This window comes from Marmota flaviventris, chromosome 15, assembly GCF_047511675.1.
Source record: "Marmota flaviventris isolate mMarFla1 chromosome 15, mMarFla1.hap1, whole genome shotgun sequence".
NCBI classification, from domain to species: Eukaryota; Metazoa; Chordata; class Mammalia; order Rodentia; family Sciuridae; genus Marmota; species Marmota flaviventris.
In genome coordinates, this window is record NC_092512.1 from 42203608 (window position 1) to 42221037 (window position 17430).

At 32.5% G+C, this 17430-nt stretch overlaps 1 protein-coding gene across 1 annotated transcript in view; it reads right to left on the reverse strand.

The window, feature by feature from the left end:
• Positions 1-257: 257 nt before the first annotated feature.
• Tmem67 (transmembrane protein 67) overlaps positions 258-17430 on the reverse strand; it is a 40170-nt gene continuing 22997 nt past the window's right edge. Inside the window, exons 16-28 of the mRNA XM_027950868.2 lie at positions 17141-17239; positions 15107-15205; positions 14787-14873; positions 13609-13708; positions 13377-13516; positions 10647-10787; positions 7532-7612; positions 6699-6815; positions 5472-5588; positions 5261-5365; positions 4564-4666; positions 1519-1661; positions 258-611 (exon numbers count right to left, since the gene is read on the reverse strand). Of these exons, the coding sequence (XP_027806669.2) occupies positions 531-611; positions 1519-1661; positions 4564-4666; positions 5261-5365; positions 5472-5588; positions 6699-6815; positions 7532-7612; positions 10647-10787; positions 13377-13516; positions 13609-13708; positions 14787-14873; positions 15107-15205; positions 17141-17239 (1413 nt within the window). The 3' untranslated portion in view covers positions 258-530. The remainder of the gene's footprint in view (positions 612-1518; positions 1662-4563; positions 4667-5260; positions 5366-5471; positions 5589-6698; positions 6816-7531; positions 7613-10646; positions 10788-13376; positions 13517-13608; positions 13709-14786; positions 14874-15106; positions 15206-17140; positions 17240-17430) is intronic.

Consider the following 17430-nt stretch of genomic DNA (forward strand, 5'->3'; position numbering starts at 1 on the left):
AACACAATTCATGAAAAGAGTATTGTACACAGGCATAGGTGAACAATTAGAATGAGGCAAAGTGAATCAAAAATAATACAATTTGCAATTTCTAAATGAACTTGAAAATATCTTTCAACATTTATTTAACCATAAGTGCAAATAAAACATAAATATTAAACTGAAAATTAGTCTTGAACTTGGAGTCAAATAATTTTGTCAATGTAAGAAAATGTAGGTAAAGCAATTTATAAAAGATCTTTAGTACAAATGATATGAATTATTTTGATTACTGTTAAGAATTGTTTTTCTGAAAGCAACATTTAGATTTTTAGCCTTTCAGTGTTATTTAGTGAATTAAATACCACACATAATGGGAAATAATACTTTCCATTATATTGATCATAGACAAGTTATAAAAATAAATCTATAGATAAAAAATAATTAAAACCAGAATAATATGTAATATAGATTTTAAAAAATATGCCAGACTAACCTGATATCATGACTTCTTTGCCATGATTATATTGAGTCCTTATATGATCAATAAGTTAAATCAGAAATCTTTGATCCACCAATGTTTTGGTTACCAAATTCTTCTGTCCTACTGTATTACGAATAAATCTAAAAATCTGCAACATTAAAACAATTGAGAATGAAATATTTATCAAGAAAATTAAATATGCACATCAAATAAAACATCTGAATTGAATTAGCTAATTCTTTCAATTAATTTCATATATTAGACTTCTGAGTTGTATGGTGATACACAAAATTATTTCAAAGCTATTATCATCCTTCATAATACTGAAGCTGTTCATGTTCCTATTTAGATGATATGTTTATGAATTAATGTAAATCTCTCATGTTCACGGGAATATACTGTTAAATTTTGGAGAGTCAACTTTTTTCTAACTCTAATAGCCATAGAAATATCAAAATAATCTATTTAGTATGAACAGAATTTTTTTCAGAATTTTAGATCTCTAACAAGGACTAATAAATTACATCTTATCACTCATAAACATCCTTCATACAGTGGAAAATACTTGAGTGATTTTACTAACAATATTTCCAGAAGCACAGATTTACCATTTCTTAAAATCTCGATTTCAGAGATTTTACTTACATAGTTATTTATTATCCACAACAAGGTAAAGGAGCTTTTCAGTAGGGAGTTCCTGAGCTAGATATCCATTGCTTGCTTTTCTTTTTGTTATGAATGGGACTCTCTTTTAAATTACTGTTAACTTTTGGTATCTAGGAGTCCGGCAATTAAGTATCTTTCTACCAGATTTCTTTCACACCTTCTGAAGCAACTTATGCCTTCCACTAGACCCTAGTAGTAGTTCACTGATCCTAAGGACATGGTGCAGAATGTGGTCAGCTGTAGCCCTTCTTTTGGTAAGGTTAATCATATTCTAAAGAATTGGTAAGAATTATATTCTTTATAGATGTCTTACTCTCTGCAATGCAAATAAATACCTACTTCCAATTTATTTCTTTTAAAAGAAATCCAGAAAAAATTGTAAAATTTACCTCTTGTTGTAGGTATGTAAGGAAGGCTGCTAAAATGAAATTTTGGCAAGCCAAATCCACAACACAGAAGAACAACAGATCAAAAATAAGAAGAGTGGCTTCATTTCCATAATATAGCATACTGCTGAAGGAATAACTTTCATCTATTAAAAAACAATTTATAAGGTATGTGAGAAATTTAAAAAATAAATCCGTGATAAATTTATGGTGATACAATTTGGAAATTTAAAAACAGCATATTAGAAGCAAGTATTACATTATAATATAGTTTACACAAAAATAAGCAAAAGGTATTACGATTTGCTAATTTAAAAGGTTAGTCAAAGAACTCATAAAAACTCCAAAGAAGCAGTTTTAACAAAGATTGGCAATTGCTAGTAGTATAAGTATATAATCAATACCTTGCAAAGACCAGTAAATGAATATCCCTTTTTGTATTTCTTTATCTAACTAAAGGATACATTAATCTTAGAAAGATCTTCTAAGGTAGAGTGAGTTAAGAAAAGAAAAATCTCTAACTCAACAAGTGGATTTTGTCCCTTCTGGAATATGAACACCCTTTTAAAAAGATTTAATGAACACTACAGACCTTTTCAATAGGAAAAAGAAAAAGGAAGAAAGTACAAATATACAAATTCTGCATACAATTTTTGGGAGGTTCAGAGAACTACCAATGCCACTCTGGATACACAGTGAGGAGCCTCAGTCATATGAGGGACATTAGGGTACAGGAAATGTTCTGTCATGATCTGGGTGCTAGGTTATGGGAGTATATTCAGTTTGGGAAAATTCAATGACCTATCAGCTACAGCCTTACAAAACATGTACTTCTCTATGCATATTATGTTTGTGTATATCTAAGTAAAAAATCTGTCTTACACATTTTCCCTGGTGATCCACATCACTCCATCAATGACATCATACAACGGCAGTTCCTCAGCTTATTATTGCCCTTAACTTTCTCTTAAGATCTGGTCCCTTGTATTTAATGTCTTACTGGATACCTGTTCCTTGATGTCTCAAAGTACTTCAAGATATAACATAGTCAAAACTAAATTCAAACGCTTTCACTCAAAACCTGGTCCTTCCATCTACATTCCCTGACTTTGAGAAAGGCAACACTAACATCTACTTAGTCACATAAGCTGGAAGTATGGATAACTTTCGTCTACACTTTTGCTTCTACAGTTTTTTCCCCCTTAACATCTCTGGCAATGTTTCCTTTTCTCAGTTCCCATTTCTACTGCCTTAGCCCATGTCTTCATAATCTCCTGCTGAAGATGGAAGACACATAGAAGAAGAGAGAAGGAGAAGGACAAAGAACAACAAAGGGGAAAGGAAAAAAGGAAGAAGAAAAAGAAAGAAGAATGTACAAAAATGATGACTGTGTTATTAGAAATGGTAACAACATCCCTTTCCTAGGTGTCTACCCATAACAGGTATTGTTCTAGGTTCTTTCTACATGGTAATCCCATAAAACCTTGAGAGGGGTCAGACCTGATTTTATAGAGAGGGCATTAAAATTCAGAAAGGTTAAGCAAGTTTCTCAAGTTCACAAAGCTAGTGAATGATAGCCTCAGATTTTGAATCAAGACCAGAAGACTGTGAAAGCTAAATTCTTAATGACTAAGCTCATCTCTATCTCAACCTGTACCATATGCCAAAGTAATTCATCCAATTCACAAATCAGATCTGAGTAGGAGGCCTCAATGATATCCATGTTCATTAGCAGAGGCTTTCAAATTATTTTGGTCATATATCCCTATCAGAATAAAATTCTGAGCATGCTACCATAGTAGATATATTTTATTAATTATTTTATATGATGATTTTTTAAAAATATAAATTAAGAATGATGAAATTACAAATACATGAATAGTCATTTTAACATTTTCTTCTCACACATATGTGGATCAACTTACTTATAGAAGGTGGGGCAAAAATTTTAGACTCTTCTACACTGTGGCCTACTTCATACTAGACTACTAAAAGTCTAAAGTACAGAATGCATTTTATAGACTTTAAAAATAAATCTCCTTGGGCTAGGGATGTGGCTCAAGCGGTAGCGCGCTTGCCTGGCATGTGCGGGGTGCTGGGTTCGATCCTCAGCACCACATAAAAAGAAAATAAAGATGTTGTGTCCACCAAAAACTGAAAAATAAATATTAAAAAATTCTCTCTCTCTCTCTCTCTTAAAAAAAAAAAATCTCCTTTCTCTTCTGCATGAATGTATTTGTGTGTCTCTCTCCGGTAAGGGAGACCATAACACTCTTGTTTGACAAACAGTTATTTACACTTTAGCATCCAGTTCAAACTTCTCCATGTTGCCTTTTCTGAATTCACCCTATCTGGTTAAATTTTTTTTTATTGCTTTTCTGTCCCTGATGTAACTTGTGCCTGCACAGACTTTTATCCCAGAACACTCTACTTACTCATTCACATGCCCATCTTCCACAGATCATTAATGAGTCTATATATCCCAGGACTGGAAAACATGTGGCATGAAATACACATGGATATCTAGACCAGGATGCTAGTTATACTATTTTAATTCTTACAAATCTATAATAACAGGTTATTAGTCACATTATAAGTAAGATATATACCATTTTTCTATAAATTAAAAACCAGGTTTAATCACTATTCCCATTACAAACATCAGTGATTTTTGAAGAACCTGGACAAAATAAAGAATCAGATATTGAAGATTAAACACAAATGTTACTCTTTCTTTAAATGTTTCTAAAAGTCTGCTATTGAATGAACATTCTAATAAAAAGTAAATCTTATGTATTTGTTTTACTTTCTCTTGAGTGTGTACTGTTGATTCTGAAATTCATCTCTTTTGCTTTCTTGTAGAATCTTTTATCTATCTGCTTCCTGCTACATAACACAGAAAATTATCATAGTTTCATGAAATTGAGTTCATGATGTCTCCCTGTTTTCATATAAAATCATAAAAATCACAGGAAAAATAACCACAAGTCTTTTCCCCTTAAACTTTGAAAATAATAAACAAGTTCAGCAAAGGTATTTGAAGTATACCATTGTAAAAGATGCTTTTTTCCATTGGCTCCATGAATTCCATTCCAAGAACTCTTTCAAGAAGCAACTTGTCTTTTATGAAGTAATCCATTTCCTTATGAACCTAACATAAAACAGTCATATAAAAAATAGTAGTGAAATAAATGATTTCCAATTAATGCAAAATAAGAAATAGGGAAAATGAATAGTACACAAAGAAAATCTGTTCTTCAAAATGAATGTACTATACTGAATTCTAGAACAAAATTCTCTTTATGAATGTTTTAAATTTTAAATGCTGTATTTAAGTTTTAAATACTACTACGAGTAGCATTTATGGCTAGATATACTGAAAATCAATTTACAGAATTTTTGGAATGCAATTATATCATAACATAAACGTAACTCAGTATGATCAGTAATATAGTAATATTTTGGTAACCTGCTAAAAAAATTCTAGTATAGATTATTTTATAGGACTCTTCACTTGTTAATAAACACATAAACTCATACTTTTCTTTTATATAACCTAACATTGTTAAATCGCAATTGAGTAGCTACAAATATCTTTTTAAAAATCATTCCTACATATTAAATTTGACAGACAAAAGAGGAAAATTCACTCATTTGGTTGACTCAAATTATAACTGACATTTGCTCTTAGCTTTATAAAAATTGCATTTGATCCTAGCTTAAATATAAATGTTGATATACATACATGATCAATGAAAGAGCCAAGAAATTTATTCATCGCATGATATGCTTTTATACTCTGCTCAAAAGTACTTGCTGATGAACTCAATAGTCTAGCAGGGCCATTTTTCTAACATAAAAAAGAGAAATAAATAAATACAACATGTTTTATGTTCTTGGTATTGAAGTAACATTAACTATTGGCAAAATGTATCTGAACAGTACTTTATACAAACCCTTGTCAAAGTCTCATGAATTCTGTCATAGTGTTGTCTCATCTGGCCAGAAACTGCAATCTGAAAAGTCTGATTATCTGTGTTGGGCACCAAACCTCTCTGGCTACACAAATTTTCCTGAAAAGTTAAAAGAATTAAAATTAAGATGGAAATTATAAAAATCTGCCTATCTCAAAAAGAAAACACATATTTTACTTTTAGTTGGTATCACATACTCCAAGATTTAGAAGCCTTGTAAAGTTTACTGAAGAATTTGAAGAAAAGAGATTCTAACATTATTCAAGGTTCCCACTCCTTTCCAGTTTACTGATTTCTAGTTCATTCTAGTTCATACTTCCCTATAGCTCTTTATATTGTCTTCTTTGCTCTACTAAAAACATATCTCTAAAAAGAAATAAAAATAAACTAACAGATAAATATCAGGTTTTTTCCAAAGATTTTTGTTATAGTGGTTCGCCTGAATAAGAATTCAAAATAAAGCCCATACACTGTTTTTGATTGTTTCGATTCTTAAACCTCTCTTAGTATATAACAGACCTTCAACACCACAGTCACCCCCATTTTCTTTACATGTCACTAGTTTGTTTGGAGACATTGAGTCATTTGTCCTATGAGGCATCTATACTCTGGATCTGGCTAATTACTTCCAATGATGCTATTTAAAATGTATTTAAATTGTAATTATATTCCTTGTATTTCCTGTAAAACAGTAAGGCTTGATTATATTCAGGTCCAATTTTCTCAGGCAAGAATACTTCACAGGTATTGTTATGAACATCCTCCCATAGCATATTAGGAAGTGTATAATGTCAGTTTCCTTCATTTTAATTACTAAAAAACTGACTAAGTATGTCCAGATTATGACAACCTGATCCCTCATTATAAAGTTCCCATCAATATTCACTTAATTGTTTTGACACCCACTGATGACTGCTGCCTACTCTCATTAATTCACTAGTTATTAAAAAATGGTTACTGTCTAATTTATAAGGAAGAACTTTTATATTGTGTATTATTCAGATGTGGAATTACACAGAATTCTATATGAACTGCGGGATAAAATTAGGTTCTTTTCCTTGACTAATGTTCATGGTAATAAACTGGTAGCCTAGCAACTTTCAAAACTGACTAATGAGGATTTTTAAAAACTATTATTATAAATCCTAGATTAAGAAAAGAGAATCCATCTCTCAACTTACAAACAAAAAATGTAAAATACTTTCATACCGCTTCTCTTTTAAGATTCATATTCATTTCTTCCATATTAGTATCTGCATGCCCATGAACTGATCTACCATGAATGTAATATCCAAAACATTTGTGGGATAACAGAAACACCGATATCTATAAAAAGAGAAGAAAATGAACAATTAGCAATTCACCAGCAAAACACTAAAAATTAATTTTTCTTAAAATTACTTCCTTTCTCCCAAAATAATAAAAATTGAATTCTTAGGAAATATATAAAAGGGATAACAAAGTAATAAAGGATAATGAGGTTATTTTTAAAAAGTAGATGGAAAGAAGACTTGAAGATATTTTCTAAGAAAGGAAGACTTTTCGAAACATAAAAATTTTCAGAGGCAAGAGGATAAATAAAATATTTGGCAGCAAAATAAATTCATAATTAGGAACTGCAAATAAAGAAGAAACAAACTAAGACAGTGAGTATTAATTTGTAGCTCATTATAACTATCTCTGAAATTAAAAGCCAGTGAAAATCAGACTAAAAATCCAATCATACCAAATCACTTTTAAAGCCTCTGTTAATGTATTCATAGCTTTTGTTTTTTGTTGTTGTTGTTTGTTTTTTTGGTACTAGGGATTGAACCCATGGGCACTTAACCACTGAGCCATTCCCAGCCTTTTTATGTCTTATTAGAGACAGGATCTTGCTGAATTGTTTAGGGCCTCACTAAGTTGCTGAGGCTGGATTTGAACTTGTGATCCTCCTGCCTCAGTCTCCAGAGTCACTGGGATTACAGGTGTGTGCCTGGCTTATTCATAACCTTTAAAAAGAGAAAAATGACAGTTGCAAGATAAAGTCAAAAAGTACTTACATTACTCATAGAGCATAAATCAACAAATTGTCGAATTTTATCCTCCACAAATCTCTCATAAAAAGCAGCAAAGAACACAATCTGAAACATTAAGCCAAGTTCATGCTTATTAGCTTTTAGGATTTCAATCTTCTTTTATAGTCATACCATAGTATTTTAAGAAAAAAAAAGAAGTTCCAACCAGGAACACAGTGGTCTCTAATGCTTCCTGTGGGATAAGATCCTACTTGGCGTTTCTGACTGTATGTCAAAGGAACAAAGATTTTGTGTTAAGGGTCTTTGAGGGACCCCATTTTAAATTTTAAAAACTTTTCTGTGTCTAAACAAGACAAATTGAATGAAGAGAGAAAAAAAAATTTAAAAATTTAGGATGGATCCATGTTCTAATGGCCAGATTTATCTTTGGTTCTGTAATTTTATTCATCTCCTGGATTCCAAAAGTCATTCGAAATTTGTGCTTTTCAAATTAATTTTCTCTGATAGAATACCACATAAAATGTATATATCTTAGTATTCTATTTTGACAATAGATGTGTTAACTATGCAAATGGATTGATTTTCAGTGTTTTCTTAGATTTAACAACACTAGAAAGGGAAATTTTACAAATTAAAAAATTTTACATTGTAGACCTTTTTAGATATAGGTTTTGGAGAAAGATAACATTTCCTAACTATCCTATTTAAAGCTGTCACTACTGTCCCCCATTCCTGATCCCCATTCCCCTCACCTCTGTTCACTATTTCCTGCCAAATCTCTATAGTGTTATAACCTATAACTAGTTCTTGTTATAGCATATCCATGAATCAGCACAGTATCTATTATATAAGATGTATTCAAATATGCAAATGAATAAATAAGTGAATCTACAGCAGCTGATTATTAAGAACATGTTCTGAAACACTCCACATACATATTTTTAAGCTCCTCTGAAGAACATGAAAAACACCAACATTCGAAATTTAAAAATTAAAGAATACCACTTAAAAGCTGAAGAAGCTAGGTTAAGAGAAATAAAAGGACTGAACAATAAAAAAGCCTAACAGATTATTACAATTCAGAAATATTTATACACATTTATGAGGCCATAACAAGTTATTAAGAAACTCACAAGGATATTTGAGGAATAAACACTGAAATATTAGAATATTACCAAGGGGAGACATCAGTCTGACAGTGAAATGAGAAGCAAAGAATGAGGTTAGGTAGTGGCATGTGGCTGTCCCAACAATTCTTTACTCTTTCTCCTTAATAACAGACTAATCCTTTGAGCAGGACCCACACAAATGCCCAGCCAAAAGACTCCAGTGTAGCCAGGTATAGCCAAATGACCAGGTTCTAGCCAACGAGAAGCTGGATGGCACTTCTGAAAGGCTCTTAAAAATGGGAAGGTGAATTAATCTCCCCTAGCTCCTTTCTGCAACCCAGTCATTATGGACCATCGTATGACCTTAGAGATGGAAGACCCAGGTGACAGAGCTGAACAGCTTTCTGTATCCCGATGGCAGTAGTAAGCCACAATTCTAGTCCTGCACTGTTCATCTTTGCTCTTCCTTTTCATGGGAAAAACAAAGTTCTTTCATTTCAGTCACTCCTATTTTGTTTTGTTTCTGTTACATTCAACCTAATATGGAAAGTTTCAGATAATATTCCTTTAAATTTTCTATATCAGATGACATCTGATATATTCACAAAAATACTGGTACATGTACAAAATATTTCCTTACTATTATATTGATGATAAACATTAAACTCCATACTCTTAATCCACCTTATTTCAAATTCTAATTTGTTTGTTTTCCTTTTTGGTTATTAACTTTCCCTTATTAGCTAAATCCCTATAGCTTTAAGTTTGACCAAATCTCATCAATTTATAATTTTAAAATTTTTTTAAAAATTCATAATAAGTGTCAATTTATTTGTATTTTTTTATTTTTGGGTACCAGAAATTGAACTCTGGGGCACTCAACCACTGAGCCACATCCCCAGCTCTTTTTGTATTTTATTAGAGACAGGGTCTCACTGAGTTGCTTAGCCCCTCACTTTTGCTGAGGCTGGCTTTAAACTTGAGATCCTCCTGCCTCAACCTCCTGAGTTGCTGGGATTACAGGCCTGCGCCACAGTGCCCAGCCATAAATATCAATTTAAAAAGTCAATTCTCAGGTTATACAATGCCACCTGGATCCAATTCCGTAGGAATATGCTCTATTAAAGCGACTTTAATCCCAAAATATCCTTAAAAATAGGCTGCTTTAGGTATACACTTATTAACCAGAGTATAGGAAGTTAAACCTATTCACTCTAGAGGTCTCATCTTCATTTGCTGTTTATAAAAGAACATTTTAATTAAACAGAAAAACTCTCTTCTATTCATGGGAGCAGCTGGAAGCAAAAGAGAGAAGTACAGATTATTAGAGTTAAGTATTTTAGTTGCTGCTTTTTCTTTTTACTTTAAGAGGATAAGGAAAGCAAGCATTGGAAAAAAAAACTCTACTAAAGCCATGGGACTCTGAGGCTGAGAGGATTATTTTTACTTTTGGTTATTTCAATAAATATTTCAAAAGAAATATTTGCAGCTTGAGTATATGACACATAAATAAATGTAACAATAAACTACGTTTCAAAGGAAAAGAGAATACTTAGGGTAGCATAATTGTCCTGTAGTACACATAAACTAGACAAGGGGTCCATCCTATGACTAGAAAGCTATAGATCCTGAAAGACCCTTCAGAGCCCACTAGTAACAAGAACATGAACTCTGAAATCAAGATGCTTGATTCCAACCTAGTTCTGCAAACTATGAATTTGCATGATTTTTACATAACTCTGAGCTATTTAATCTTCTCATGCCCCACGTTTCCTCACCTGCAAAATAAGGGTCCAACAGAACCTATCTCTGAGGGTTAATGTAAAGATTAAGTAGTTAATATATGGAAAGCAATGAAATGATTAACACAATGCTTGCATTATAATACAATACAGAGTTAGCTATTATTGTTGTTCTTATCACCTTTCTTCTGCTGTTGAAATCAGTATATGGTCACTATTTGAGGATAATTACTATGCAAGCAGAGGTACAGAGAAACAATGTTATCTAAAAGTATAATCTCTTATTACCTGTATAATTCCAATGACTAGCCAAAGAGCAGTAGTCACTGCATATCTCAGGATGCGGCTATAAGGAGCTATGTAGCTAGATGGGTTTCTAGAAAGACTAGAGGATGAGTCCATTAATGCTAAGTTCTTGAATCCCACAACCTGAAATAAAAAGGGAAAATAATAATTTAAACAGACATGAATAAAAAAAAAACTCTTCCAGACTGAAAATGGAATATTTTTTTCTATTCCCCAACATAAAAGAATTAAATATACAAGTCTGTAAACAGTAGAAAGTCTAGGTTAAAAGTAATTATTATTCAGTATATTAAAAAAAATTTTTTTTGGTCATGCTAGGGATTGAACTCAGTGTCTCAGAGCATGCTAGGTAAGCACTCCACCATTGAGCCACATCTCCATTCCTATTAATCCAGTATTTAAATTGTAAAGTATTTACTCCACAATATTTGTTAGCTCATTTGGTTTTCTTCTTGATACACATAAGGGTCAAATATAACTTTGACCTATCTACTGGCAAAATAAAAAAAGAAAATTGTTCAAATAAACTTTCTTTAGTAAACTATCATTGAGTTAAACTAACAAGTAGCAGTTCATGAGGATTTAACATTTGTCAGGCAATATATTAGCTACTTTTTCTCCTTTAAAATAGTATATTCCAAAATGTCTTCTAAACATATCTTCTTTGATGAAAAGAGGCTAGGGTCAAATAAGTTTGATTTGTAAATTACATTTACCTCCATGCTTCCCACTCCTGTGGGATAAAGGCTTTGAGAAGTTTTAGTGTAAGATTTCTAAATCATTTTGTTGATTTAAGTGTTTTACAAGATTAACTGACATAAAATTTCTTTATCATGAAACACCTTTTAAAGCTCACCAATCTTTGTTTTGGGATTTTATTTATTTATTTTTTGGTACTGGGCATTAAACAGAGGGGCACTTAACCACTGAGCCACACCCCCCAGCACTTTATTTTAATATTTTATTTGGAGACAGGGTCTCGATAAACTGCTCAGGGGCTCGCTAAATTGTTGAGACTGGATTTGAACTTGTGATCCTCCTGCCTCCGCTTTCTGAGCCACTGGAATTACAAGCATGTACCACCACACCCAGCAACGTTCTTTTTTCTGATATAGGGATTGAACCCAGAGGTGCTTTACCACTGAGCTGCACCCCAACTTGTTTTATTTATTTATTTGAGATAGCATCTTGCTATGCTTAGGGCCTTGAGAAGTTGCTGAGGCTGCCTCTGAACTTGTGATCTACCAGCCTCAGCCTCCCTACTCTCTGGGATTGCACGTGTGAGCCACCACATCCCTCGACCACGCAACACCCCCAAACACCCTCAAAAACCACTACATTACCAAACAAGATAGCTAATTATGTGAAGTAATAGATACGCTAATTAGCTACATTTAGCCATTCCATAATGTATTCATATTAATACATATTGTACCTTATAAATATATATAACATTTTCCTTGCCAATTAAATAAAAGCACTAATTCAACTCAGTTTTTGAATTATTTAAATATTATTTCAAAGCTCTAGGGACACATGCATTCTTCTATTATTTTTAAAAATGAAAAGGAAGGGTTGTATACAGTGGCATATGCCTGTAATCTCCGCAACCTGGGAGGCTGAGGCAGGAGGATCCCAAGTTTGAGGCCAGCTTAAGCAAAACCCTCAGCAACTTAATGAAACCCTGTCTCAAAATAAAAAATAAAAAAGGACTGGGGATGTAGCTCAGTGGTGAAGTGCCCCTGGATTTAATCACCAATTACCCCTGCCACACCAAAAAAGGAAAGAAATAGAAAAAAGAAAAGATGGAAAAAAAGAAAACAGAATAAGAATTAATTTATATCCAACATTAAGGCAGATAATTCCTGGAAAAACCAGTCATTCATAAAGATAGATCTTTTTCCATGTTTCAGTCTTATATTCCAGCACTAAATGCTTCTTTTGATAATCTCAACCAGATCCATGAAAAAAGCATAAATGTACACTAAGAGTGTTGTATCTTGTTCAGTTGTAGCCCCAGCGTTTAGCACAGAACATAGTCTGAAATAGATATTCAGTAATAATTGGTTGAAAAATATCAACCTTATAATAATGATTCTAATGCAGGGGTAACAATATGGTATGGTAGAGAGGAGTTTTTCAAAATATAGATAACTGTGCTTATCTCAGAGCTATTAATGAAATATAATCTCTAAGGTAAGGAGCATAGATATTTTACACAACTTCCCCCAGGGATTCTGACATAAACCAATGGCTTAAATTATACCTAGAGTTCTCAAATTCATGGAGGTGGAAAGAAGAATGGGTTTGGGGCACTGGGACAAGGTAATGGTATTGAGTTGTTTAATGGGTATAGAGTTTCAGGTTTTTTAAGATGAAAACTTCTGGAGATGGAGGGAGGTGAGGGTTTTGTATAACAATGTGAATATACTTAACACCACTGAATTATATACACTTAAAAATGGGCAAGAGGATAAACTTTCTTGTAAGTATTTCACCACAACTTTTTTCTTTTGGTCTATTTTACAGTAAGAAGAAAAGATGAAAGCAGAGGTCCCCAAATTTGTTTCAAAACAACTGCTTTTTAATGTGTTTATAATAATATTTCAACTTATAAAAATCTCCTCCACTATCATGAAAACTTAGTTGGAATTATATTAACATTTGTGAGATACCAGTAAGTTGCATAGAATTACATCAAACAGTTTATACCTCCAAAAAGAAGAGCACAGTAAGTACTTGAAAAAGTGGATTGATTTTTCTTACAGTCTGAATCTCATTCCATTCATTTGCTACAAAATATGTCCTCCATATGCTTACAGGAACAGTGGCACTCCGTACACCACCCTCACCTGGTTGGAAAGATAAAATGAATAAAGGCAATTCATCTTCTTTGCTCTGCAAGAGTAGCAAAAAATTTGGTACAAATGTTTATTTCAGTTACCTTCAACGGCTTTAAGAACCTTTCCTTTCGGTCGCTCCCAATCAATAAAGAATATATCTATGGTAATCTGGGATATGATCTTATGCAAAAATTGCAGAGCCTGAAAATGACATACAATAAAACATGTGAAAAGTATCAGCATTAAGCCTGTGTATGAAATCAATATTGATTTTTTTAAAAGAAACAAACTGAAATGATAAAGAGTATAGAATTTTTGCAAGTGACTTCATATGAAGTTCTAATATCATTAGCGAGTCACTAGAAGCTCATCACATAACCTAGAATTATCAAATTCACAGAATTGTCATACATCTATTAATTCTTTCCTTAAAACCAACAAACAAACAAAAAAGGAAGACATCCTATCTCTTCTTTCCATAGGTGTCTTGCATAATTATAATTGAGTTTCCCAAAATTTTGTGAATCATCTGACTTCTTTATAAGAAAAGAAATTTAACTGTAATTTGCTAATCCTAATTAATATGTTAGGATGCTCTGTCTCTTTATCTCTAGTATTGAGATTATTGATTTAAAAAAACTTGTTGAAACATCTTTTTCATTTATGATCAATATGTTTAAAATGAATATTCTTTTTAGGGGCTGCAATACTGGTAAAGAATAAAAATTTAAGTATGACTTTTTTTCCCCCTCAGGAAGCTCCTATTTCAATGGGAAAAGTAGACACCTAACCATCACAATACAATGGAATGGAATCTACCAAAGAATCATGTTAAGAGCTTCACCGACATAGATGGAAAACACTGAAGTTGGGGAGGGGTTTCCATGGGAAGAGAAGAGAAAGAAATAAGAACTAGAGAAAACAACCTCTAAGATTTCAGTACTTTATCCAGAGTGTTACCTTTCATCCTGGATTAACAAAGAGGAAAACTTCATGCCTGAAACATTTTATATCATTGTGAATGTATCATCAGATTTTAAAGATGAAAGATAGATAGTAAAATATCATTTTATTAAGTTATCCATAACTCTTGATAATCCAAACATATTTTATTTAAGGTAAACTATGGAATGAGCTATTATAAATAAAAGCAAATTTCCTATATAAAACAATTCATTCTTTCTTTCAAAACTAAATTTTAAGTTTTACATCAAAGATTTTGAAAACATTTTAATTTTGAAGACTTTTACTAGTTTATTATCCGTCCTTTGAAACTCACCTTTAGGGCAAAAGCACATCCTACATAAGTAACAAAATGTTCTTCCTGAACTGGCATTGGTAGCAAAACAGAGACAGACTTCTGTGCCTATAATAAAAATTATTTGGTCAAAAAAATCACACCAGGTATAAACCAAAGAAACTGTGAAAGAAGGAGATAGTGATGCACTTACTGAATGGCATACTAAGGGAATGATGAGTTTAGCGTTTGCCTCAATACTCTTGATTAGAAACATCCCCAGATAAAAATAGTTTCTTTGTAAGAGAGCTTACTAGTTATTCAGACACTGTCATTTAGGTTAAATTCAGAAACTCACTCACTTTGAAGAAAATAATCCAGTAAAGACCAGTTCCCACTGTGATGATAAAAAAAACATTGGCCAGATCACCAGCATAGTACAACAAGAATTTCATAACTGTCTGTAATTTAAAAAGAATTAAAAATGTTAAAGACTCCATCTATTTAGCCCTTCAAGTGACACACTATTTATAATAACATATCATTTATGCATTTTCTCAAGCCCCAAGGTCTTGTTTCATGTATTCATGTCTACTTAGACCAACTGAGCCCCCTCCTACATATACCTTTTGGATCCTTACTCTTCATTCACTCCTGGAAGCTCTGTCTCCTTTCAACTCTCCCATGTTCCACTAAGAAAGGGGAGTAATTCCAAATTTTCTCTTAGTTAGGAACCTCTATTCCAATGTACCTTGTACACTTTCACCAGAGTTACTTTTCTAAAATGTAAATTGGATGTGTTACTCCCTTTCTTAAAAACATACATGAGTGCTCACTGAAACTTAAATCGTTAACCCACAATTTCCCTTCCAACATGAATCAAAGTTAATTTTTTATTTATCTTCTTCTGCCAATTCCAATCATGTACTAAATGACTATCCACTCTACACTTCCATCTCAAATACTTTGTGGAATGAGATGTTTTATCAAATATTCTTCCCTTTCTCTCTCTAGAATACTTTTCTTAGTTCTAGGGTATAAACATATCACTACCTTGTGTCCCAGTGCCTGATACAGTGCCAGAAACTCAGATATTAAGCCTCAGACAGTCCAGCTTAATATCCACTTCTGTAGGAAGTGACTATTTCTTGACTATTAGTAAATCATGTCTTCCTGCTCTTATTCCTTAGCATATTGGCTTTGGAGTTAAGACATACTGGTTAAACAAGTTGCCATGTAGCCTTTCTCAGAATCTTCATCAGCAAAATCAACAATAGCTTTTGCTAAAATGCTGTAAAAATTGAGTAGAAAACTTCTATCTCAGTTTCATCATGTATAAAATGGGTAGAATAATAATAATACCTAACTAATATCTCTATATTGTGAAGTTTAAAAGAATTATATACATAAAGCTTGAAAAAGTGCCTGGCACACAGAAAATATTTACTAAATTAAAAAACAAATTTAAAAAGATTAAATGCGGAGTAAAACTATGTTAACAAAATTAAATGAGGGTGGTCATCTTTTTGATGTTGAGATGGGAAGGTTTTCCAATGCAAACTGTGACATCAAAACTATTCAGATGTAATAATATCAAAATTAAATTTTTTAAGCAAACTCATTGATAAGAATAACAAATAGCTCATATATTCAGAGAAAATATTTCAGCATCAAAAACCAAAAAGGGGTTAATATTTGGGAAAATACAAAAGATTTCAAGTGGGAAATCTAATAGAAAAATGGGCAAGGATTGTAAATAGGCAATTTACAGAAAGGGAAATCCAAATGATTAAAAAAAAAATATGCAGGGCCAGGATCAGTGGCATGCCTGTAATCCCAGCAGCTCTGGAGGCTGAGACAGGAGGATTGCAAGTTCAAAGTGAGCCTCAACAAAAGCAAGGAGTTAAGCAACTCAGTGAGACCTGTCTCTAAATAAAATACAAAATGAGGCTGGAGATGTGGCTCAGTGGTCAGGTGCCCCTAAGTTCAATCCCCAGTAGCAAAAAAAAAAAAAAAAAAAAAGAAATACAGAATCAAAAGTGAAAATAAAATCAATAATGACATACTAATATATACCATCATACTGATAAAAAATGGAAAGCTTGGAAAAAGTATCAAATGTTAGTGAGAATGGGCAGAAACAAGAATGGCACTGCTGATGGGAATACAGACTGATATAAAAGCATTGTGGGAGGAAAATGAGGTAAATATGCCCTATGACCCAGCAATACTTATCCTAATCTTTTTTTCCAGTTTCATTTTGATTTATTTTGTATGTTACCTATCCTAATTTATACTCCAGAAAAGTTCAAGGCAACTTCCTTACTCATCCTATAGTTTGTCTTATGAGAAGGATCCAGAACAGTTAAAAGAGAAAAAGTACACTTCGATTATACCTGTAAATCAATCATGGGACTTCCAATGCGTCTCTTCCACCCTGCTGTCTTCAAGAGAGATGATAAAATGGCTAGTCCACCCAAAACACCCAAAGCAATCTAAAAAAAAAAAAAACAAGAAAAATTTTAGAATTTATATGATTCCTTTCATCAATATTCAAATACACTATAACTAGAAAGGGAAAAGTACTCAAAAAATGGCGCAGGGCTGGGGGCCGACATGGTTAAATGACACTGAAACCAAACTGAAGGAGGTTCCAATGGCCAAATCTGGAAGAATTTGAACTACA